This window comes from Falco rusticolus, chromosome 11, assembly GCF_015220075.1.
Source record: "Falco rusticolus isolate bFalRus1 chromosome 11, bFalRus1.pri, whole genome shotgun sequence".
In the NCBI taxonomy this organism is placed as follows: domain Eukaryota; kingdom Metazoa; phylum Chordata; class Aves; order Falconiformes; family Falconidae; genus Falco; species Falco rusticolus.
The window spans coordinates 6192315-6216561 of NC_051197.1; the positions used below are offsets into that span (position 1 = coordinate 6192315).

Here is a 24247-nt window from a genome sequence, read left to right on the forward strand (position 1 = left end):
AGATCAAGAGGTTTGCTCCACACGGGGAAAATTATTCCTTCCCCTCCTCCGAGTCAGAGGGAACAGCACAATTAGAAACACTTTAGATGCTTGACCCGCGCTCAAGCCTCCAAACAGAAGTTGGAAGGAGAGGGTTGATGTTTTCCAGGCCCAATTAGCATAATGCTGTAATTATGGCTTGCGCGGCTGTATTCCCCCAGCTCTTGCGCTGCCGGCATCCCTCCACCCCGGCGCGCCGGCACACCCGGCGAGCGCGCCCCCGGCCCCCGCCGCCCAGCCAGCGCACGCAGGCACCAGCCTCTTCCTTCCCATCCTTCACCATATGCCCGTCTTTTACAGTTCTTTGGTGCGTGATGCTCAGAGAGTGGATAATTAGCTAAATGAATTAATTGACATTCATACTTGTAATTAGCAACCGGTTACAAGTAGCTATTCTCCTTGGGACAACTAAAATTTCTCGGGGACTGGTGTTAAAATACTGGAAAATTGTTAGGAGTAAATAACGAGGGCCGTGCGTAGCGCGTGCTCATGGCGCCCGGTTTCTTCCCTCAGTCGTAAAAGCCGCCGCACCGTAAACAAGCCCGTGCAGAAGCAAAGCAGGCTGTGAAACGTGTTGGAAAGGACGCTGCTGCTCAGGAGGAGGAGAAGTTTCCAGCTTCAGGAGAAATCTCGGCCAGATGGGTGGCCTCCAGCCGGCAGCTCCCACTGGCTCCCCAGCTAACCCTTTCCCCGCCTTCCCCGTTACCGGAGAGTTTGCATTGAGGCCCCGGCAGCGGAGGCTGCTCGTGCAAAGCAATGGGAATTGGATGTCGCGAGTGTTAATTAAACCATTAATTACTGCTGAGAAAAAAAAAAAAAAAAAAAAGTGACCTATGGGTTTTATCGCTTCTTGGAGTAGCTGGAAGGATAAATTGCTCAGGGGCTTGGCAGCGGCAGAAAGGGGCTGCAGTGTAAGTCCAATCCCTGGTGAAATATAGATTTTTCTCAGCTATTTCGGGGGTGCTGGCCAGCACCACCGTGGTACCTGTGCAGCCCCTGCTGACCCCCCAGCCCCATGAGGCCAGAAGTGAGACCCCACACCAGGGCTGGGGCTAAGCCAAGCACCCAGGAGCGACACCCCCAGCCCTCGACTTGCTGCTGGGGATGGAAATCATGATGCTGGGCACTTGGAGATGCTTTCGGGGTGCCCCAGACTGCTCCGTGTGCCTCTAGCTGGGACCCCGCTCCCCAGCACGGGGTGCACCCATCACCCACGAGCCCCCGGCCACCCACACTCAGAACCCACAGCATCCAGAGGCACAGCCCCTGGCAAGGTTTGCGCAGGTGATCCTGCACCCTAAGCGGGTAGCAGGGGTGGGAGCCCAGTGCTCGAGCCATCCCTGGCTCCGGGGGGACCAAGCACATCTCCCTCTCTGCAGGATGATGGTGCGGTACCCACATTGGGCTGCGGGTCTCCTTTCCCTGGGATATGCTCCCCAAAACCTGGGTGCCAATGGGAAGAAGGGAGGGCAGCATGGCAGGACCCACTGTGCAAACGGCTCGTTGTGGAAAAGGAGGGGGGGGGGGAAATGATACTAACGCTCCAGCTTCATAAATCAAACCCTCATGTCGTCTTGCTGCATCAGGAGCTGCGGCAGGCACCGGGGAGGAGAGCCACGCCACAGCTGCACTGCCCATCTGTGCTGGGGGTCCAGCATCCCCCTGAGCAGGGGGCAACGCCCCCCCCAGCCGCTCGGGGACCAGCACTTGGGGTGCTCTGCCTTGAACCACCCTCCCCCCCCCCCCCGGCAGCCTGTGCTACCCCACGGCAGCAGCACCCGCTTGTGGGATGCGTGATGGGATGGGGTGACGGCACCTGTGAGCTGGGGTCTCCCACAGAGAGGGGCTCCCCCCGGCTCCTGGCACGGGATCGGGGCCACATGGCTCTGCCAGGAGCCCTGATCTTGGCTGCTCCGAGCCGTCAGAGCTCTAGATTTCCCTGGCAGCTCTTGGAGTTTAAAGGCAGGGGAGAGGGAGGAAAAAACCCCAGCAGAGCTCCAGAGTAAGGCGGCTGGCAAGGCTGGGCCAAGGAGCCGTCACGCCACCCCTTCAGCTATTACACACCCCGGTAAGTTCTCAAACACACAGGCTGCACAAGATAGCAGGAAGGCTAATTTTTCTTTAGCTGCCGGCAAAAAAAAATTCAATTACAAGGTAACCTATTTTTCAACTCCTCCATTGGTATTTACTTAATTTCCTAAGGCCGGCTCGCCCGCCCCGCGACGGAGGGGAGGCGGGCGGCTGCGTGCTGTTGGGCTAAGCTGGGCTCTGTCTCGCTGCGGGGTTTATTTTGGTTTTAATTCAAACCACGAAAGCCCAGAGCCACAGCGGCTGGCTTGCAGGCTGGTGGGCGAGCGGGGCGGCGTGTGACGTGGGGCACAGGGGCACTGGGGGCTCTCCAGCACGTGAGGAAAGGGCAGTGGGAGCAGGACCTTCTGGAGAAGGTTTGGGAGCCACCAAGGAACAGGCCTGTGCTGCCGGTGGCCCGGGTGGGCACAGGCTGCCCAGGGGGGTCCGTGGGGACAGGGACAGCTGTGGGGGTCCACAAGGGCAGGGAGAGTCCTGGGGGCCGTGGGGACAGGGACACTCCAGGGGTCTGTGAGTGCTGGGACATCCTGGGGGGTGCACAGGCACAGGACCCCTGGGGCCACAGGACCCCGGGGGGCACCGGACACCCATGGGCACAGGGGCACAGGACCCCGGGGGGACACAAGGGCACAGAACCCCATGGGAGCACAGGACACCTGTGGGCACAGGGGCATGGCAGTGGCACAGGGGTCACCTGTGGGTGCAGGGGCACAGGAGATCTGTGGGCACAGAGGCACAGAACCCTGGGGGGGGCACAGGGGCACAGAATCCCGTGGGAGCACAGGACACCCGTAGGCACAGGACCCGGGGGGGGCCACAGGACACCCATGGGCACAGGAGCACAGAGGTGGCACAGGACACCCATGAGCACAGGGGCACAAGACCCCGGAAGGACACAGGACACCCGTGGGCACAGGACCCCGGAGGGGCACAGGACCCCCGTGGGCACGGGGGCACGGGACCCGGCGGGGGGGGCACAGGACATCCGTGGGCACAGGGGCACAAGACCCTGGGGGCACAGGACCCCCGTAGGCACAGGGGCACAGGACCCGGGGGGGGCACAGGACCCCCGTGAGCACAGGGGCACAGGACCCGGGGGGGCCGTGCGGTACCGGCGCCGGCCGCGCCGCCGCGAGCCGCCAGGGGGCGCCGTTGCTGCGCAGCCCGCGCTGCGCCCCCTGCCCCCTCCGCGCCGCCGCCCCCCCCCCCACCGCCCCCCCGCCGGGCCCCGCGGCCGCCCCGGCCCCGCGCCCCGCCCGCCCCGCCCCGCCCCGCCCGCCCGGGCGCACAGGCGCGGCCTTCCGGCGGCTGCGGCCTGCCCGCGACGGGGCCGGGGGCGGGGGCGGGCAGGGCGGGGGGCCGGAGCCCTCCGGCACCCCTGGCTCCCCCGGACCCCGACGGGAGGGGCGAGGGAGAAGGGGGGAGAGGAGGAGGGGGCGGGGCGGAGCGAGCGCTCGCCCAATCAGCGCGCGGCGGTTTCAAGAGGCCCCTTCCGCGCCCCGCCCCGCCCCGCGCGGCGCCGCGCTGCTCGGCGGGGGGGGCGGCCCCGGGAGGGGGAGGCGGCCGGGGGGGGGGGGGGCAGCCCTGCTGTGCGCCCTGCCCGCACCCTGCCCGCGTCCTGCCCGCGTCCTGCCCGCACCCTGCCCGCGTCCTGCCCACGCCAGCGGGCCCCGGCGCCAGCCCAGCGGGGGGGGGGGGAGCAGGGGGATGCAGTGTGCCCCGAGGGCGTGCGCTTCCACGCGTGACCGTGCCCGGGGGGTGCGGGGGCTGCGCTCCAGCCTCCCCCTGCCCGCGTCTCCGCGCTGAGCTGCCGGGCCGGCGTGGCACTCACCCCGCGCTTATGGCGAGGACATCCCCCCCCAGCCCTTTATAAATAATGCACTGTTATTAATTATGCAATTTAATTAATTATGCGCATCCAGCATCTACCAGCAGCTCGCTGCTACCACTTTCCCTCGTTACAAGCCTGGCGCCAGCGTCAGAGAAGGCCTTGAGCTCTGGCCGAGGAGTCGGCGGTGGCAGCAGCGATGTTTCGGCCTGGCGGGTAACGTGCGCCCACCGGCACCCAACTGCCAGCACCCAACCGCCAGCACCCAACCGCCAGCACAGCTGCGCCGGTAAACAGGAAACCCCAAGGCCAGGGCTCCGGCGGGACTCACAACCCCAACCCCGCAGCGGCACGGCGGCTCCTGCCAGCAAACGCCCCCGGCCCCCGGCGAGGGGCCGGGGTGGGAGAGGAGGTGGGTGGCAGCACCCGCTGCCGTCGCCTTGCTTGCCCGTGCCAAGTTCATTTGAATGCGAGCCATGCAGGGCACTCGCCACTGCCACCGAGGTGTGGAGAGCTCGCCCAGCCGAGGAGAAGCTTCTTCCTGCTAGCTGGGCTGGGGGGGGAAGAAAAAAAAAAGCCTTATTAGACAACTGGACATTTTTAAGACACCAAATCCATCCCCTCTGGACGGCTGCTCTGAGCACCAGGAAGGCTGTGAAATGGCAGAGTTATTTTCAGGGGGATACAGGGGGTGTGTGATGCTCCAGGGAGCCCCTCTCCCATCCTGCCTCCACCATCACCAGCAGTCATCTTGGCCTGGGGTTTGGCTTTCCCATGGGAAAAGGGAATACTAGGCTGGCGGCGAGCTGGAAATAAAAAAATTCTCTAGTTGGGTCGAAATTGAAATGGGAAACCCAAACCACCAGCTGCGGCAGGAGTGCCTGGTGGCAGGACGGTCCCAGGATGGCAGCGTGCCACACCGGCATGCAGCCTGCGCAGGTCCGTGCCGGGCTGTCAGCTAATGAATAGCATGTATCTTTGTAAGTGCAGGGCAGAATTAAGAATGGTGGGGGTTTTTAAAACATGTTTATTTTTACAGGCGACGGTCCAGCAGAATGGTCCCAGTGCACTGGCAAGCACGGGCACCTTCCCCCAGCGATGGGCACCCTAAACGGCCCCAGGTGGGAGCTGACGGGCAGCGATGGACCAGCAGTGGGGAGAAGGGCTTGGGAGAAGGGGAGCTGCTCTAGGAGGTCGGGGAAGGCCAAACTAACCACCCAAGTTTGGGAGCATTTTGGTACCGTCACAAGCCCCGGTCGCAGGGGCTGAGGATTCCACTCCCAGGCAGCGGGGCCGGGGCATGGGGATGTCACCAGCCCAGGCCAGAGGCAATAAAGCGCCTGGAGTGATGCAGCAAAACAGGCTGGAGTCGTGTGTTGAAATAAATCATCCATGGAGGCAAGGCAGAGAGGAGGAGGTTTTCTGTTCTCACGCCTCCCTGCATCCAACAAAGCCTCAGAAACCCCGGGTGGGCAGCGAGAGCCGGGGCAGGGTACGGGGGTACAGCCCTCCGCTGCCCCGGCTGCCCCAGCACCGAGCCGGTCCTGGCCGGGCACTCTGATGCTCTGGCTCTCCCGGGAGCTGGTTTTCCATCCCTTCCCAGCTGCCTTGGCTTCACCTTGTGGCAGGCAATGCACAGAGCTGCCAGGAATGATAAAATGGCTGTCCCCCAAATTTATGGAGTTTATCTGTGAATAACTCTTGGAGGTGAAGCAGCCGTTGAGCCGGGGAGGAGGAGGGCTTTATTTCGGGATAAACTGCCCCAGGAGTGATGCAAGGTGGGCAGGAGCCCAGTTCCAGGGACTGGCAGGGACATGCCCCTCGCTCTCCGGCCCCCCCAGCTCGTGGGGATGGAGCATCGCCAGGGTGAGCTCCCTGCTCGCCCGCACTGGGGAAAGCCGAAGGCTCATTTCCCATCCGCAGTGTGTTTATTAGGAGCTAAGTCATGAAGAGGCTTTGGCACATCTCCGTCGCTCCCGTGGAGCATGTTTAGCACAGCAGAGATCGCTGCTTTTTCCAGCCGCACGTGCGTGCCCGGGATTTCCATGCTGGCCGGGCATTGCTCCCCATGCTCCATTCCCACAGCGATCTTATCTTCCCCCAACCAAAAAAAAAAAAAAAAAAAAAAAAAAAAAAAGGTTGGATCAATGGGCTATGGAGCAGCATCCCAATTTCTGGGGAAGCACAGCTGAGGCTGAGCAGGCTTGAGCCTCCCCCTCGTCCCCCCTCCCTGCTCTGCTGCAGTAACATCCATCCTAAGTTTCTGAGCCTCTTCTAATTTTGGAGGCTGTTAGCAAAGCAGGCGCTGTTGCAGCCAAACGAGACTGCCAATGTTTCCTTTAAAAGCTGCTTTCACTCCGAAGGACTCTTCTAGATGGTTTGCTTTTAATAGCAGGCTGCAGGGTGCAACGCCCAGCTCGCGGCCGGGGCTCTCCCTGGTGCGGGAAGGGACCGGGTGGCATTGGGTGCGGGATCGGAGCCGTGCACGGAGCCACGTGGGGCACGGCCACGCACCGCCTGCGCCCCCATCCCAGTTCAGACCAACAGAGCTCCTCACCCCATTGCAGAGCCGACCCCCCCTGCAGCCTGTACCTCCCTTCCCTTGCCCGCTCTCGAGGAAATCTTTAAGGCAGAGGGGGCCAGGATCAGCCCCTAATTGTGCTAATAGCTCAGGGGAGAAGAAAAAGCCAGAGGAGCTGGTGGGGAAATGGGAGCCGGCGAGGTCAGCGCGCTGGTAGGTGTGAGCGCTTTGAAAAACCCAATTGCTGCTTCAGTATAACCAGATTCAGGAAAATGAAGCTGAAGTGTGAAAAATGAAAGTGAAAAGATAGGAACCAACCCACAGCTATTTATTCTAAAAATACTGACCTAAATACTTAAGTGCATATATAAAAGTAGTTGTCTTTGCTGATTTCCTTTATGAGAATCTCCTGGTTTGGTTATTATTTCACTCAGAAACCAGAAGGTGAGGTTTTTCAAGAGACGCCGAGACCGTGTCCTAGCCTGGCATTCCCAAAGAGTTTGCTGTATGCCCAAAACTCATCCGAAAGCCCAGCCTGGCAATTCATTCATTAAGCTAACGAGGCCCTGCAGTTAGCAGCCCACGCCTCCGCCGATCAAAACAGGAGAGGCTTTGGCTGGGTCTCGTGCGATGGCTCTGGTGTCTGTCACCGGGTGGGATGGGATGGTGGCCGGGGGCACACAAAGGGTACCGCAGAGCCCCAGAGGCTCTGCTAGCAGCAGGATGGGATCTGGGGGCAGAGGGGGCTGTTGGGGCAGCGGCCCTGGCATGAAGCATCCCTCGGCTTGTGACATGGGCAGAGCTGGGCTATGGCTCCCATCTGGGCTGTTGTACACATCTGGGCAGCTGTTCACATCTGGGCTGTTGTTCACATCTGGGCTGTTGTTCCCCCCAGGCTGTTGTTGCAGGCAGGCGCAAGCCCCTGCCTCCTCCTCACCCATCTGGCAGCAGCCAGGGCAAGGAGGCGAGGAGGCAGCTGCCAGCAGCCGGAGCGCTGAGCCTGGCTCAGCACAAAGGGGCTCAGGGCCAGCGAGCCAGCCAGCACAGCCAGGGGCATCACAGGCTAGCATTGCTGTCCTGCGGGCAGCCCCCCAATTAGATATTTTGGAGTTTTTCACATCCCTGGAGGTATCTGGGCCAAGTACCAGGGTGGACAGCGAGGAAAATGCAGTTGCGGGACCCTTGGCAGTGTACAGGCTGATGCATGGGGACCCCTGCGCGGTCACGGCACCGTGACCCTGCTCTGCACATCCTTCCTAGGGATGATTATGGAGGCACATTACGCGTGGAGGCAAAACGGATGGAGGAGCGGGCAGAAGTGCTGGGTCAGCAAGTTGCACAGGCTAGATGCGAAGGATGAGCGCTCAGAGAAGGAAGAGACCGCACTTAAAACAGTAAGGTGAAAGCAGGCGGGGGAAGTGTCTCCCTGCCTGAAGGTCAGAGGGGGAGAGCTGGTTACAGCATTTCCATATGACAAAGCAAAGGTGCAAGCCAGGAAAGTATGGGCTCAATGAAAAGGCTTGCTGCTTTTTCTTTTTTTTTTTTCTCCTTTCTTTTGAGTTAGGAAAAGGGGTGTTCCATGCGGTGTGGGAGCAGGGAAGGGTGCATGGTCCATGGCCCCGGGGGTGAGCCTGATGCATGCAGCATCCTGCAGCCAAGGGGATGGGTGAGTGATGGCCAGGTCCCCTTGCTGCCTATGGGAAAGAGAGGTGGCCTCCTGTGGCTGGGCAAGGCCTCCCAGCAGCAAGAGCTGGTTTTGAAACCTCGGAGGATGCTATAGAGGCAAGTGTCCTGGAGGACGGTGGCTCTGATGGCAGGCTGCCTGGGAAGCCTCTCCTCCAGCTCCTGAAGTCCCCCTTTGTCCGAAAAAGCTCCTGGGAGAGGCAGAGGAAACCCCTGTGGGCAGCAAAGCCCGTCAGACCACAGCTCATCCTGCAGCAGCTTTTTCTCTAAAATAAGGCTGTTAAAATACATGTTCTGCTACCGTGCTCACAGCATATTTACAGCTCCACATGCGCAGCCGGCACCCATCCACCCCAGTGCGCGAGCACCCACAGGGCTGGTGGCAGCAGGGGGGACATCTGCTCCAAAACTCAAGGTCACCTTCTGGCTGGCTCGGTAAAACATCCCAGGAAAGCAGAGCCAAAGAGACACTCCTGCCTGTTGCAGGGTGCTGGCAGGGGTGGCTGGCTCGGGGCAGTGCTGGAAGCACATATCAGGCGGGGACAGATGGAAGAGGTGACAGATAAGGGACTCAGCCCAAAGAAGAAACAGGAGTGATAGGACCCAAAGGCCCTGCCCCGGCAGAGCGAGGAGGCTTGAGACCAGACCCAGCAGAGCTGGATTTAGATCCCGTAGTGCCGGCTGGGCGCCTGCTCCCCACCTAAACCCCTCCTCGCTGGGGGCAGGGAGTTAAGGAAACCACTGATGTTAAACTGCAGATACTTGGTGCAATGGGGTTTCTACCTGGCTCCTGAGGCAGCTGGCAACCGCTGCCACCCCAGCAAGGCTTCAGGACAGCTGATGATGGGTGGCGGGTAGTGCAGCTCAGAGGTCATCCCTGTGGGATGATCGAGGAAACCCCAAGGCAGGCACCATCCCACCGGCTGCAGGGTCTGCAGGCACACACAACTCTCTGGGACCCCCTGGGAGGGTCTCTGCTATACCATTGACATAGGAGACCTACAGGCAGGTCACTTATATGTAACCGCCTGTAGCACCCTCACCCCATGCCAGTGCCCTGCGTGGCCCCACGAAGCTGCTGCTGGAGCCCAGCCGTGGGGAATGAGCCGGGTGAGACGACGTGCAGCATGGCAGTGCCACCATCACTGGTAGGAGCCAGGCTGGGGGTTACTGCCATGCCACCATGTAGGGTGCAGACCACAGCTCCTGCATGCTGGTTTTCCTGGGGAGGGGCTATTTCATTGCAAAATGTCCCTTGCAGGGAGATGTAGGCTAGCAGCAACGGAGGTGGAGGCCAGGAGGACCAGACTCACCTGGTGCAGCGGGCACCTGCAGGAGGTGGGCAGAGATGCCACTTCGTCAGGGCCACGGCATGACCGGGGTCTGACATTTTGGGTTGTGCCTTTGTGCAGCTCACCCCATTCCTCAGGAGTCCAACCACACCCCGGAGCATGGGTTTGGGGCTCGCAAGTTGTCCCTGCTCAGCCGATGGGGAAGCCCTGCTCCCCAGCTGTTATCTTTGGTGCTTTCTCCCTTCGAGCCTTCTACCTCTATTTGTCTCCTCTGCAATGACAGGAACCTGCAGAATTAAAATCCCAGGAGTGCCAGCTCTGGGAATGCAGCCTTCCCTGCAGCTGGAGAAAGCCTGGGAGCCGTGTCCCACATGGGTGCTCCCGCCTGGCTCCTTGCAGTGCCTGCCTGCAGCCGAGGTTAATGCAGGTATTTCGGGTAAGGAATCCGAGCCACCACGCAGGGAGCTGCTGGGGAATAGCTGCCGCGCTTTACATTCACAGCCCATCTATTTTGCAATAACTTCACCATGATGTTCCCACGTAGACAAGCCTAAGCTAGCATAGATAATGAAATGGGTTAAAGGAGACAGGCGGAGGGAGAGGAGAGGAGCCAGCAACTGGTAGTAAATCAGGGAGAGAACAGGGTTACTTTAAATTCAAGGACTCAGTGGCAGGGCGAGTTTGGTTTATGCCGAGAGGCACGGGGTTTAGAGGATGAGACACAGTTTGGGAAGACAGAAGTATCCCCTTGGCAGGGCCACCAACCTGTGTCCCCACCAGCCGCCATCCCGCTCCTCCCCGACCCCCTGTGCCTGCTCTGTGGGCGCCACTGGGATGAAGCACAGCCAAGGGCACCCATCCCAGGTGGCAAAGGGCAGTCAGGGGATGCCACAAGAGCTGCCAGGCTGGCGGGGCAGGCAGTGGGCTCTGCTCTGCAGGAGGAAGGTCCGTCAGGCCCCCATCGGCTCACGGCCAGCACCCGGGAGGACCCAGCTGCTGAGACTCCCCCACCTTTGGCATGGGTTTCGAGGCAGTCCAAACAAGCTAATTAAATCCTGCTCTGCTTAATCAGAGCCATTGAACACCAGTCAGAAGAAATTAATCCCGTGTTTTATTAGATGCTGTTTGAAGACGCATTTGGCACCTCGTCCTCGGTTCTCATCTCCTTCTGGGGAAGGAAGAAGGACATCTGTGGGGAAGAGCGAGGGTGCAGCAGATGGCAGCGGGGATGATTCAGGGGCTCGAGGAAGGAGCTGCGACTCCAGCGGCGTCCCTGGGGAGGGGACGAGACACCTCTCCCTGCATCCCACGGCCCACCCCCTCCCCATGGCTGAGAGTCTGTGAGCCAGGCAGGCATCCCAAAAATACGTGTTTCTCCGCATTGCATGCTAATGGCTCCGCGCGATAGGTCCCACCGCAATTAAAGCACGCAGAACATTAATATGCAACGTGGAGAGGCCACTCTTCCCACAGCTACTCCTTCCCAAACCTGTCCTTCCTGCTGCACATCCCTGCCCACTGGGAGCCTGCCCACGGGGATCCCACAGCAGCCCCAGCTGAGCCGCTGGCAGTGCCCGGCGTGTTCTCACCTTCCCCCCGCTGTGCCCCGGGGGACACTGCCTTTCCCCCCCGGCACCCAGCACCTTCTCCCACCCTCGGGCTCGGCAGAGCAGGGTCTGCCGTGTGCCTGCCGGGTGGGTGCTGTGCGATGTGGCCTTGGCAAAGCAGGCATCCTGACGGCTGGGAGAAATCCACAGGCAGGTGGTTAGAACAACCAGCTGGGCTCTTGGTTTGGGTTTTTTAATGGGTTCTGGTGCCTTAATTGCTGCAACCCGAGAAAAACTCCTGATGAAGAGAAAACCTGGCTGAGTAAGGTAGCCCACAGGTCGCCCCCTGAGCCTCGGGAGTGCTTGGTAGCCTTGTTGCATCCTCCCGTGACTTGGCCAGACAGCCGCTGGCTTCAGGTGTGGGGATTTCTTTTTTTCCTAAATTTCCTGTCATAACTTGTGTTAAAACTTTGCAGAGCCATTTAATTGCCTTCTGCGGTGGTGATGATATGAAATTAGACTCCCTTCTGATCTTTAGCTAAGTTGGTCCACAGCTCCAGCTTATAATTTGCTGTAATCATCAGGTCATGGAAGATGCGAAGGCAGGGCTGGTACCCAGAGAATTCACACGGGCTGGGAGCTTCCGCCCTCACCGTGCCAGCGTTTGGTGGCTGGCAGGTTGGGTTCTGCCACCCTGGCATGGCAATATCGATACTTTCTTTTGGTGCCACTCACAGGAAGCTTTCCATCAACTGCTCTTCTCCATCTCCCCTAGCAACAGCCGAGAACTAGAGCTGGTCCAGAGGAGAGGAGGGAGAGCAGAGGCAGCTTCGTGGCCTCCCTGGGCTGCTCTCTCCTCTGAGCGTCTTGGATGTGTCCTCCTCTCCTGACTAGAGACCTGCCATCAGGCCGCTGAAGGCACCTAAGGAGGCAGAGATCCAGCTCCCGCGGCATTTCCCTGGGCTAGCTTCATGTCCCGAACAACCCCAGGAACCAAGGAGAGGAGGTGGCTGGGTTTTGTCTACTCGCCCATCCCAGAAACATCAATGAGTTAAAAGAAAGCAAGCTCCTGATGAACCGAAGCGGGGAAGGGCAGTGTTCTGGGCACAGAGAGGCCCTTTAGCTGCCGAGGGCACAGCACCGCTCATGCCAGTGGCATTCCTGCTTTCCACCTCCACACAGAAGGTACAGGATAGGAGGGTATTATTTTTAACGAGGGATATTTAGCGAACATCTCACGTGCCACTGGAGGGTCAAATATATCCCATAGCCTCAGTCCCAGGGGAGGTCCCGGGTTATTTTTGAGCCCATTTGAGCAGCGGAGGGATGTAAAGGCTCAGGAGATACAAAGTCTGGCCCTCCAGCCCGTGCTGCTGAGGCGTGCAGAGCAGAGCCCCTGTCGCCCGTCCCGTCGCCCCCACCGTTACCCCGGCTCACACCTACATGCGCAAAGCACCAGGTTTACTCTTTCCAAAGAGAGGATCTCGGATGCCTTCAAGTTTTGATCCTTTTCGACCTACCGCATCGCAAGGAGCTTTTTTCTTTTTTTTCCTCCTCCCCCCCCCTCCCCGTTTGTTTTAAACTTTCCTTTAAAGCAAGTTTGGCTCTGCTCAGGCAGGCCCCGCTGGCCGTGAGCATTCCCACGGGCGCAGCAGCACTTCCCACTGCCGGAGGAGTTACTCGTACACCCCGCGGCTGCCCACGCCGCCCCAGGCCTGCCTGCCCTCGCAGGGGGTGCCCGGGCACACAGGGCCCTGCTCAGGCCCCTGAAGCTCCTCAGTGCTTTGCAGGACGAGGCTCGTGGCGCGTAGCCTCCTCACGCAGCCCCCACCCGAGCCGTTCTGGAGGCAGAGGTGAGGCCGGGGCAGGGAGAAGGGCCCTTTGAAGCCCGAATTTTTGTGCTGCTCCAACATCTGCTCCTGTGGCAGCTGCCACCACCAGCCACCAGCAGCACTGGGTAGGCCGCCGGGGTCCCGCCGACGAGGCCTGGCCTCCCAAAGCCGGGTGCCCTGCGCGGCGGCCCAGCCCTCCCCCCGATCCTGGGGCCGGTGAGACGCAGGAGGCCCGCCCCCGAGGGACCCAGCACGGCCGCAGGGCCGGGGCCCCCTCCAGGCCGGCGCAGGGCCCAGCCCCGCCGGGGCGCCTCCCCTCCCCCATTCCTACGGGCGGCAGGGCCCCACCGCCGGCCTCGCCCCGTGACTCGAAGGCGCTGAAGCTGGCGGCCGGGGAAGGCCGGCCGCGGGCTCCCCTCGGCGCTCTCGCAGCCAGGCCGCCCGCCCCCAGGCAGCCGCCCGCGGCGCGGGGCTGGGGTGCGCGGCGCCAGGCGGGACCCGCCGGGGCCGGGCCGGTGGAAGGCGGGGGCCGGGCCGGAGGCAGTGGAAGGGCCCGGCCCCGGCGGGTCCCGCCCGGCGCCGCGACCAGAGGCAGCACCCACCCGGGCGCACCGACGCGCTCCCCCCTCCCCTCAGCCGCCCGGCGGGCAGTTTCAAGGCCCCCCTTCCGAGGTCTCCGCGGCGCCGGCCAATCAGCGGGCGCTGCGCGCCGCGGCCCGGCGCCTTAAAGGACCACGGCGCGGCAGCGCGCCGAGGCGGCTGTGCCGCCGGCGGGCCGAGCCGGGGGGGACGCTAGGACCGCGCGGCGCCGCTCGCCCTCCCTCCTTCCCCGCCGCGGGAGGCCGCCCGCCGCCTCCGGAGGAGGGCGTGCCGCGGGTCGGCCCCGCCCCCGCTCGCTGGTGATTGGCGGCAGCGAGCGCCCGTCGGCGGGGGGGGGCGGTGCCCGGCGCGGCCACGTTCGGGTACGCGGCCAGCGGCGCGGCGGGCGCAGCGAGCGGCGGCGGGCGCGGGGCGATGGGGGCGCGGCGGCGGCCGGCGCTCTGACAGCCCCCGGCGCTCCCTCGGCGGCGGGCACAGCGGCTCCCGGCGGCGGCTGCGGCCGCCCCCCTCCTCGGCGCGGACCATGTTCGCCAAAGGGAAGGGCTCGGCGGTGCCCTCGGACGGGCAGGCGCGGGAGAAGTAAGCGCGGCGGCGGGAGGCGCGGGGGGGAGCGGGGCGGCGGTGGGGCGGCTTTGTGCGGGGCGGGCGGGCGGGCGAGGGGGGGCTCCTCCTCCTTCCCCCCCGCCGCCGCCGACCCGCCGCTCGGCTGTTGCAGGCTGGCGCTGTACGTCTACGAGTACCTGCTGCACGTCGGCGCCCAGAAGTCGGCGCAGACCTTCCTGTCCGAGGTGAGCCCCGCCGCCCCCCGCGCCCTTTGTGCGCCGCCGCACGCACGCCCGCCCTCCATCTTGCGCGGGGCGGCGGCGGCGCCGGGGGGTCGCCGCGCGTGGGGGCCCACGCCCACTCGTGACCACCCCCCACCCCCCCTACCCCCCCCCGCACACCCCCGCCTTCCTCTCGCCCGCAGATCCGGTGGGAGAAGAACATCACGCTGGGCGAGCCCCCCGGCTTTCTGCACTCCTGGTGGTGGTAAGTGCGGGGGGGGGGCGGGGGGGAGCGCCCCGCGGTTGCCCCGTCGCGGGTGGGAGCGGCCAGGCTGCCCGGCAGCCCCCCGCCCCCGGCAGAGGCGGGCGGGGGGGGAGGGTGTCGCCCCGGTGGAGCGTGGGGCCCCCACGGGGTGAAGCCCCGGTGCCGGCGTGAGTCAGCAGCCGCCGGCCGAGCCCCGGGCCGCCCCCGGGGTGCCGAGGCGCGGCGGGGGCCCCGCGGCGGCGGGGGGGGGGGCGCAGCTGTGGCAGGGCCCTTGGGGCGGCCACGCTGCCCGGTGGAGCCCCCGAGGTGCCAGGGTCGTTACCCTTTAAACGCTACTTTTACCTCTTCAAACACCCCAGCATCACCCGCCGCGGGGGCCCAGTGCCCCGGCGGGCGCTTCCCAAGATCCCGGTGGTGCGGAGCTGGGATGCGCGCTGGGGCCGGCCACGGTCCCCCCAGTCGTGGCGCCGGGGGTGGGATGCTCTCACCTCCGCTGACCCCCGGCCCGGGGCGCCCGCCCGGATGAGTAACTGCCGCCTCTCTTGACTTTCTCCGCCACGCAGCGTGTTTTGGGACCTTTACTGCGCAGCTCCCGAAAGGCGAGACACTTGTGAACATTCGAGCGAAGCGAAAGCCTTTCATGACTACGTGAGTAACAAGTTTCTAATCCTCGCGGTAATTACGGTGTTGGGGAGCTCGGGCTCCTCCAGCGCACTGGGAGCCAACCTCCCTGACTGGCAAAACCATGGGTGTTGGGTTGTTCGTTTTTTTTGGGGGGGTGTTTTCTTGTTGTTTTTTTTTTTAACCAACAACGTTCTGATTTGACTGAACAGTATTTCATAATGTCGCAATTATGTAAATGAGCTGAGATACTTATCTTAAGCACTTAAAGGCATTCAGGCTACTGGTAGAATTAGGCAGTTTTGCATAGTGATGGACAACAAAGCTTGACTAGAGGATCAATGGTGAGATACTTCATGCTGAGGGCTCCTCGCAGGGTGGGCAGGGGTTGGGTTGCAGTTGGGGAGGAGCTGGGGGGATTCCCCTGGATGCCCCGATTCATGTCTCCCTGCCTTTGGCACGGCTGGGGGCTTCCTTGGTTGTCTGAGTCCTCCCTGGAGACCAGAGAGGTGGAGGTGTTTGCTCCTTGAGGGTGGTGTTGCAGACCCCTCTTGGCTGATGGTGTGCATCTCGTCTGTCAGGATTTCGGGTTGTTCTTTGCAGAGGTGTTAGCACGACGCTGGGATGAGGCTTGCAGGGCAGGATGCCGGGGCTGAGGTGCCTCCAAAAAGACACCTCTTGGTGAGGGTGCGCGGTCTGGTGGGCAACGGGTGGGCTGCCCGCTCCCATCCCACATGTGTCCCCTGCATCCGCAGCGTTGGGAGGAATTTGCATCAAAGGATTAGTCACCTGGCTGTGGGCTTGGACCCCAGTCAAGTGAGTTCAAACCCTGTAGCAGGAGCTGGTTTTGTCTGCTCCGGGGAGCCTATGGTATGGAAACCATTTTTCCTCTCTTCCCGAGTTTCTCGTTGCCTCGACATGCCTGGGTTGGGATGCGCGAGGCTTTGCCAGCGAGCAGCGCCAGGCGAGCGTCTCGGCGACCTCGGCAGTGCTCCTGCATGCTGGCGCTGGACGCAGCGGTCACCCTGGGGCGCGGGCAGCACCGGGCTTCTAGAGAGCCTCGGTTGGCTGCTGAGCCACCTCTCCTCAATGCCCGGGGTGGAAGGATGCCCGTCCCGCTGGGGTGGAGGGGAATGGGTCTGGGTGTTTGCTAGGTGGGGGGTTGTCCCTCTGTCTGTCCCTCCCGGCGGCTGTTTTCTGCATCGCTTGTTTTTACTGGGGCGGATTAAGATGATGAACTCCTGAACCAAGGGTCAGAGCTGACAGCCGGCGGTACACCCACCAGTGCCGGGCTCGGCGCGGGCGGCTGCTTGCTTCCTGGGCGTTCTGTGCCAAATTCTGGCTTTTTTGGAGCCCGGTTGGGAAGCAGGCTCACCGGGAGCAAGGCAAAGGTAGATCTTTGGGCAGCAGAGCCACAGGTGAAGATGACATTAGCAACCAAGACATGGTAATGCTCCATTCACAACAGTCTCCTTATCGTGTCTGAGGATTTAGTGTATTTAGAGAAAATAATCTTTTTTTTAGCTTGGTAATAATTCTAACAATAGGCCTGAGTGCATTAGATGATTCGCATAAACTTCTTTAATACACGTTGCTTTAAGCTTACAGTAAATAGACACAACCCTGATTGTTTTTAATTCTCGGTGTAATGCAGTTTTGTAACAGCCCCAAGTGCTTTTACCTTTTGGGTTTTACCACAAAAACTCGTAAGAAGATTTTCATTCCCCTGTGCCTCGGCTTGGTGGCACTGGTTTGGTTTCCCTGGGTGTGTTTTGGCCTCGAAACAGGCGTTGTGCTTCTCCTCCCCGGCATGGCTGGTGACAGATGCTCACGGCACAGTCCCTTTCCATGTGTTCCCGGTACGGGAAACGTGTTTTCCTGGCACGGCGTGTACTTTACAGGGCGAGGGACCTACCCGGCCAGAACTCAAATATTGACCAAAGAACCGAATGATAGCTGGAGGAGTGTGAATAGTGCCTTATTTCTTGCCAGCCTCTGTGTTGGAGCGGGCTGCCAGTACCGGTGAGCGCGGTGGCCAGCCTCGCCAATGGGTGCCGGGGCTGGAATGCAGGTTTTTATCGAGCACCAAACCCAACAACCCATCAGTGGCACGTGGCATCTAGAACGGAGTACGAACCCTGAACGGGGCTGGTGCAGTGAGTCATGAATCGCTTCGTACAGTAGTTGTGGCTAAAAATATCCCGATACAAGTCTTGCCCCAGACTGGTAGAGCATCGTATTTATAATTGGCCAACAATGGGCAACCTCGGTGCGGCCAGCTCAGTGTTCGCCCCAAATCTGGTATATTTACCCAAGGACAATGTATTTACTGTGCTGCTCCAAGGACAAAACAGAGGGATGCTCGGGGAGCAGTGCGGTGGTGCTGGGCCAGCTGGGGCTTGGCACACTGCCCTCCCGTAGCCAGTGCCGGAGGGGTGCTCGCCCAGGAGTTGCGTCTTTAGGAGAGTGAGCGGAGTGCCTCCTTGGCGGGATGCTAACGGGGGGATTTGCATGCTGTATCGCTTCCACTTCATCTCCCAGTGTAACAGTTTGAAAACTATTAGGAGCAGTGGAACAAACTGCCAGTTTCCCCCTCTGTTTTTTAATGTTTAACTCGAAACGAGGGAAAAGCGAGGGAAAAGAAAAAAAAGAGAAATCCCACCCTTCTTATGTGGGGGACTCTTGAAAGCCATGGGCTCTTGGGGCGGCTTAGGAATATTGCTTTTTACCTTTTCCCCAAGGTTTTTCTCCTAAGCTGGGACAAAAGTCTGCTGGGACTTGGTAGGAAGGTGCTTGTCGGGAGAGGGGTGGTGGGAGCACGGATTCACCTGGCGCAGGCAGGAGGAAGGCGGCACTTCTCTTTCTTCCCATCTCCGGCACTGCTTGTTAACACACCTAACAAGCTGTGCTGGTCCAAGGGTTATTAGTCAGCCTCTCCCACCTGTATCAAAAGAGTTTATCTGAGTTAACAGCACCACGCACGCCCGTTATCCCCTGAAACTCGGCCCATAGCCGTTGGTTTGGGCTGCTCTGCTGGGCAGAGCCCTGTGGCAAGTGCACCGGCACTACGGAGCGCTCCCAGAGCCCGCAAGCTTGCAACGGGATCGCTCGGCATGACAGGGGATTTCAGCCGCCGCGTTATCTGGGAATTGGCCGATGGCTGGTCGCAGTTGAGCATTTCAACGCCATGAAAGCCAATACAATTTGAGTTAGCGGTGATGACTGCCAGTTTAAATACCGCAGTGAATTTCTGTCAAAGAGCTAATACATAGAAAGGGGAATTGCAGAAAACTTGATCACCAGAACCACTTCAGTCGATTTTGGCCTCGAGCTACAGAAAATGAACTTAAATCTAGTTGACTGTTGCTACATACTTTTTGTGGTATTGCTCTGCCTGCACAGCCAGCTCAGGGCATCAGTGTGCAGGAGGGGAAAACCAGGATAGCCTTTGGCTGCTGGAGACTTTGACTTCATCACTTCATCCTCCCCCTCCCCTGTTCCCCCCTGAGAAGGACCCACACTTGGGGAGCATTTGAAATACTGTTTTCTTTGCAGTGTAAGATCTACGGAGCGGTGGCTTCAACTTGCCATTAATGCGAATACTATTTTTTTTTTTTAACTTTGGAAGGCTGCTGCAGTTCTTTCTCGCTTGGGTTTGGAACGATGCTCTGCTGCAGCGGGGGCAGTTGCTGCTGGAAGGGTGGTGGCTGGTCTGGGAAAAGATGGTGTGCTTGGGGCTTATGTCCTCCCATCCTGGTTGGGGACAACCAGAGCTCCTCCATTTTTTTACCCCCCATCTTGAAACGTTTCCCCTTAAATTGAGATCTTGGTGAGCAGGTTTCTGAAGCCCCTGGAGATGGGTAGACGTAGCATCCAGGCTTGCTGGTGTTAGTGTGCAGCACAGCTCAGTGGGGGAAGAGGTAAAACCCAAGGGACTGGAAGGGTTTTGGCCTTCAAACGGGAGTTTGAACCCCAAACCCAGCCATTGCCCCCGCTGTAGGTGCCCTCCCAGCCACACTTTGGAGATGAGGGATGGGAGGTGGTCCTTTTCTGCTGGGTCTGCCCATTGCACCCTTGCTGGCTGCTGGACCGGTGCCCTGGGGGGCATCTCCTTGTTGTCACGGCATCTTCTGCTCCCTGGGGTCTGCATAGCCACCTGCTGATGTGGCACCTTAGCAGGTGAGGTGGCTGTGTGGGACCCCTCCTGGGAGATGTTCTACATGCATGAGGGGTTTGGTGTGATTGTCACCTCTCCCGTGCCAGGCTGTTGTCTTGCTCCAGGACCCACGAAGGCTGTGAGTCTCATGCTCCAAGTGCCCATGGCTGTGTGGGGTGGGTGTGAGACCAGCAAGTGTGGTGGTGGTGGTCCATGGGTGCTTCTGCAGTAGTGGTGGCATTGGTGGTCCATAGGTGCTTCTGCAGTGGTGGTGGTCTGTGGGTGCTTCTGCTGTGGTGATGGTGGTCCATGAGTTCTTCTGCATTGGTGATGGTGGTGGTGATCCGTGGGTGTTTCTGCAGTGGGGGTGGTGGTCTGTGAGTGCTTCTGCAGTGTGCCCTTTGCAGCGAGCGTATTAGAAACCTCTTGCGTAGGAGAGCAGGTGTTTTTGGGGCAGGTTTGGCACAGTGCAGAGGCAGGGGTTAGGAAGAGCTGTGTGTGGTCCCTGGGAGCCCCCATGGGCATGGCCTGGGCACAGGGCTCAGCCAGCGGCATGTGCAGCTCTGTCCCATCTCCACACGGGACCGCGCTCCATCTGGGCTCCATCCAGCTCCGCTCTGCAGGGACAGGGTTCCCCGGTAGGTAACCGGAGAGAGGAGTTTCCTTCAGGAGTGGCAGGCTGCCAGGAGCAGCTGCAAAACTCCACATCACTTTTAAAATAAATAAATAAATAAATAAATACAGCCATTCCCTGTCCTGGCAGTGCACTGGGCTCAGCCTTCCCCCCGGGGTTTAGGGTACTGGTGTGCCCATCCCGCCTGTGAGCCTGACTGTCCCTGAAACCCCGCTTTTGGTAGAATGGCACGCAAAGCTGGATTATTCAATTTTATATTTTAAACAAGATCAGCTGTTGGCGATGGAGCAGCCTCCGCTGCCACGCTTCCCGCTTTCGGAGGGGGGACCGGGGCGTCTCAGAGTGGCACCTTTCCGTGGGTGATGCCGATGGAGAAGCTGCCGGCGTGAAACCGGAGGTCAGAGCCCAGAGCTTATGTCTTAGTCTTTGACTGGGGAGCCTAAATATTTATCCTGTTCTGTCCCTAATGAAAACAAATTGTCAACAGTTGTTCAGTAACTGACTAAATTAAAATCTGTAATTAGTCAATTAGATTAAAGAGTTGGCACAACCTGATTGTATCATGCTGGTTAGGTTATTAAGAGAAAGGGTGTGATTTTTAATTACTGAATGCTAATTTTGACAGTTTCAAATGGAAACAGACGTTCCCCCCCTCCACCCCACCCTGAGTGCCTCTGCAAAAGTAAGGCAGGGGATGGATTTTGTGTCAACAAATGGTGTGAAGATGCAAAGTTTCTCCGGCTCCAATCCGGGAGGGGTTTCTCCGGAAAAGCTGGGGGTGGGATGGGAGGAGAGGGAGGATTTCTGCAATCCTGGCTGACAGCGGGAGGGCAGGTGGGGGTTTGCGCCATGGGCAGGGACCCCCTACGCAGTGGGTGCTGGGGTGGGTGTCTGGGTGCTGCCCGGGGCGGTCCTGCTCTGCTGTCCACGTCGCCTGCCGTGGTGTGCATGGGTTAGCATGCCCTCGCCTTGCACGAACCCATGTGCAGCAGCCAGGCGGGTTTGAATGTGTTATGTTTTTTTTAATTTCTGTGGGGCTTTTTTGTAATATTTTTTTTTTTTCCCAATCCCCCCACCCTGGTGCTCGAGAGGGGCCAGCTCCCGGCGGCCGGCGAAGCCCGCGGCGGGGAGGAGGAGGAAGGCCTTGCGTGGCTCGCTCGGCAGCTCGCGCCATCCCATTGTTTGCCCCGGCAGCGCCGCGGCCACGTGGGCGAGCGCGGTGAGGCCGGTGAGGGGACCCGCGGCACGGTGGGCTGCACGAGCGGCCGCCCCCAGCAGATGCTCAGCTTGGGCGAGCACAAAGCTCGCAGCCCTGCCCTCCCCTGCTTTCGGGGGTCCCTGCAGAGGAACAAAGAGGGCGAGGGGCCGGGAGCTGCCGTGCCGTGCCGTGCTGTGCCGTGCCATGCCAGGGAGGCTGGCCGGCAGTCCGGCACGGGGGGGGCTCCCTGTGCAGCGGGCAGCAGGGAGGTTTGTTAGGTCAGGACGCCGTGTATTGGGTACGAGTGAGGCTTTCCTGTTCTCCTGATCATTTCCTTCCTTACCTTGGAAACTTGGATTTTCTCCTACCTTTTGTTCCCTATTTTTTCTCTTGTAAAGCCGTCCCTGGATCTATTGGAAACAGCTGCCAGAGCTGGTCCTGGGGAGCAGGGCAGGGGGCTTCGGCTCTTTCTCCTCTTCCACCCTGGGTGGCCCCGTGGCAGAGCTGGCACCACGTAAATGGCACTCGGCTGTGCCAAACCCTGGCCCATGGGGGATACTTTAGAGGGGTGCGGGGGGAGCTGGAGTAGCATTTGGTCCTGGTTTTCCTTATGAGCAGAGGGGATGGCAGAGGGAGAGCGGTGAGGCATCTGGAGCAGCTCTGGCTACCCTGGTGCATCCCAGCCCGGCCGGTGCCAGCAGTCCACCCCGCTCTGCCCATGGGTACTATGGAGCGGGATTTATCCCTGTGAGTATCACACGGCCGCCTCACCAGCATTCCAGTTGAGGGTCAGGTTGTGGGACTCCCCTTGAGGCTTCTGCTCAGCCCACGGGCACGTTTCCCCCTTATTTCCCAGCAGCTTCTGCCCTTCTTGGGTCCTGACCCTGCAGATCCCTGGGGGGAGACCCCCCCCCAGGGCTGACGGGCTCAGCAGCGCAGAAGCAGTGCTTTCCTCGGGGCTGGCAGGGAGCAAAACCAGCTCTTTGCATGTAAATAAATACCTCGCCTCTGCCTTGGTTTGGGTTTTTAGTGGTTTTTTTTTTCTTCTCTCAAAACTACGGCTCATGGCCACAAGTGCCAGGAGCTGAGTTCAAAGCTACAGCTGCGCAGTCAAGGGGGGGATTTCCAAAATACGGGGCAGCTGCTTGTGGGTGCTGCTTCCCACGCTTGGTGCTCCCCCTCCACCCACTACCACCGCCCTGCTCCCATCCCTGCATCCTGCGGCAGTGAAACCCCTCCCCTGTGCCTGGCCGAGCCGAGAAGGGCACCCGGGGGCGGGGGGTGTCAGGTGAAGTTTGGGTATGGATGGGGTGCGGGTCCCCTGTGGTAAGGCCAGCTCTTCTGTTTTCTCAGGTTTGTGCATTTAAATTGTATATTTTTTTGGAGGAGGAATGCCCGCTGTCCTGCCCGAGTTTAATGCTGTGTGCATGAAGGCCGTTAATATCGGAATTAAGCAAAAAATACATACGTGTGGGTATATATGCAATTATATCTATGCAATATACAGAATTAAGATACACATGTGGATACACATGCATGTGCCTGTATATTTGGTGTGTGGCTGGGGCAGCAGGGCAGAGCAGCACTTCACATCCAGCCATTAAGTGCTTCCCCCAGTTGCCCTGCTCTTCCTTCACCATGGCCATTGCCACCGTGGCCATCGCCACCACGGCTGGTGGCTTTTAGCAAGGTGGTTTCCACCTCCACGTTCCCTGGGCTGGGCGGGCAGCTGCAGGGTCTGCCTCTCCATCCGCACGCGAGGCAGCGCTGCTGCAGCCTGCCGCCTCAAGATAAAGTCCAAAGGAAGACCTCTGGCTGTGTCTTAAGCTAACATTTTCTTTTAATTTTTTTTTCCTTAATGTTTCTGCATCAACCCTTGAACATTTGATCTGGTGCCTCTCCTCCCGGGGTGCGGCAGCTTTTTGTAGTGAAAATGAGCTCTCGCCACCCCTCCCGCCCACCTCGAGCAAGCAGGGTCTGGGGTGGGGGGGGTTCCCTCCTGTTTCCCCTGGCTTTGGGCTGCTTTTTACAGCCTCACAGGGCTGAGCTCCCACCTATAATTGGGATTTTTCAGCTACAAACCAAAGCATAGGATGCACTGCAGCGGCTCTGACTCGCTTGACGAGCATGACCTGCCCTGCACAGCTGGGGTGCTGGCATCCCACAGCATTCCCAGTGGCCATGCCAGCCCAGAACTGGTCCCTCCTACCTGACCTGGGCTTTCTTCTGTGCCCACCCCCCCCCACCCCCGTGCCCCAGCTCCCACCTTGGTTACTATCTTGGTAACCACCTTGGTTACTATCGCACCTGGGGTGCCTGGCCCAGCACGGATGGGTGCCCACCAAGGTGAGTGGCTGGCTGGCATCCCCTTCCTTCCAAAATGGGCTTGCAGCGGGGGTGCCCCATGCCTTGCCTTCACTTATTTATTCATTTCTGCCAGTTGTTAGGGGGGATGTGCCCCTGTGTCACCCCTGTGGGCAGCTAGCAGCCCCCAGCTCTACTGCCCCAAGCAGTGCTTTGCAGCTAAGTGACTGGGGCTGGGGAGGAGTTGGGAGCTTGGTTTGTTGGGCCTGTGGTTTTTTGTCTTTTTTTTTTTTTTTTTTTAAATGAAAGAAAGGCAGGGCATGGTGAGGAAGGGGGCAGGGTGCTTCCTCGCAGCGCGCCCTGGCTTGGGGTGGGCAGATAAGGCTGCGGCATGGTGCTTGGCTCTGCTCCCCTGCTGAAACCCGGCAGAGCATCCTCCTCGCCTTCCTGTTCTGCCTGGCCCTTGCTGGGTGCCCCCGTTTTTGGGGGGTGTCCCACTGGGATATGCACAGCCTGTGGGGTGCAGGGGCTGCTTGAGACCCCACATCCCCTCGCCTGGGAGCGGTGCTTGCAGCGAGGAGGAGGAGGAGGAGGAGGAGGAGGAGGAGGAGGAGGGAGAGGTGCTTCCCTCCCTCTCAGCTCCTTTCTGTGGGAGAGCTGTGCAGCTGGTGGGGTGTAAATCACAACCCACCCCCCCCCTACTGCTGCCCATCTGCCTGCTGGGCAGGGGGGTGAAGGCAGTGAGGGGGGTTGTGGCTAGTAGCAGCATTGGGGTGGCTCTCCATCACAGCTTGTCCCCCTCCTGTGTCCCTGGTGGCTGTGGGAGGGTGCCTGCTCCTCCTGGGAAGCAGAACCTGGGTCTGCCTGGGGGTGAT

The 24247-nt window shown here is 60.3% G+C and overlaps 1 protein-coding gene and 1 long non-coding RNA gene across 5 annotated transcripts in view; both read left to right on the forward strand.

Annotated features, from left to right (window-relative positions):
• Positions 1-2000: 2000 nt before the first annotated feature.
• LOC119155524 lies at positions 2001-5314 on the forward strand. Of its 2 annotated transcripts, none has more exons than XR_005106746.1 (2): positions 2001-2107; positions 4995-5314. It is a non-coding gene; the product is annotated as an uncharacterized LOC119155524 (long non-coding RNA). The 2 variants fall into 2 exon arrangements; XR_005106745.1 differs by lacking the exon at positions 2001-2107 and adding an exon at positions 3778-4367.
• An 8480-nt stretch (positions 5315-13794) lies between these two features.
• The window catches only part of SSBP3 (single stranded DNA binding protein 3), a 55589-nt gene continuing 45136 nt past the window's right edge, over positions 13795-24247 (forward strand). For 2 of the 3 annotated variants that reach the window (XR_005106704.1, XM_037403965.1), the window contains exons 1-4: positions 13795-14009; positions 14146-14218; positions 14398-14459; positions 15023-15107. Coding sequence is in view for 2 of the 3 variants with exons in the window: in XM_037403965.1 (XP_037259862.1) it covers positions 13954-14009; positions 14146-14218; positions 14398-14459; positions 15023-15107 (276 nt within the window). In the remaining variant the exon portion in view is untranslated. The remainder of the gene's footprint in view (positions 14010-14145; positions 14219-14397; positions 14460-15022; positions 15108-24247) is intronic. The other variant, XM_037403967.1, reaches the window with a different exon arrangement.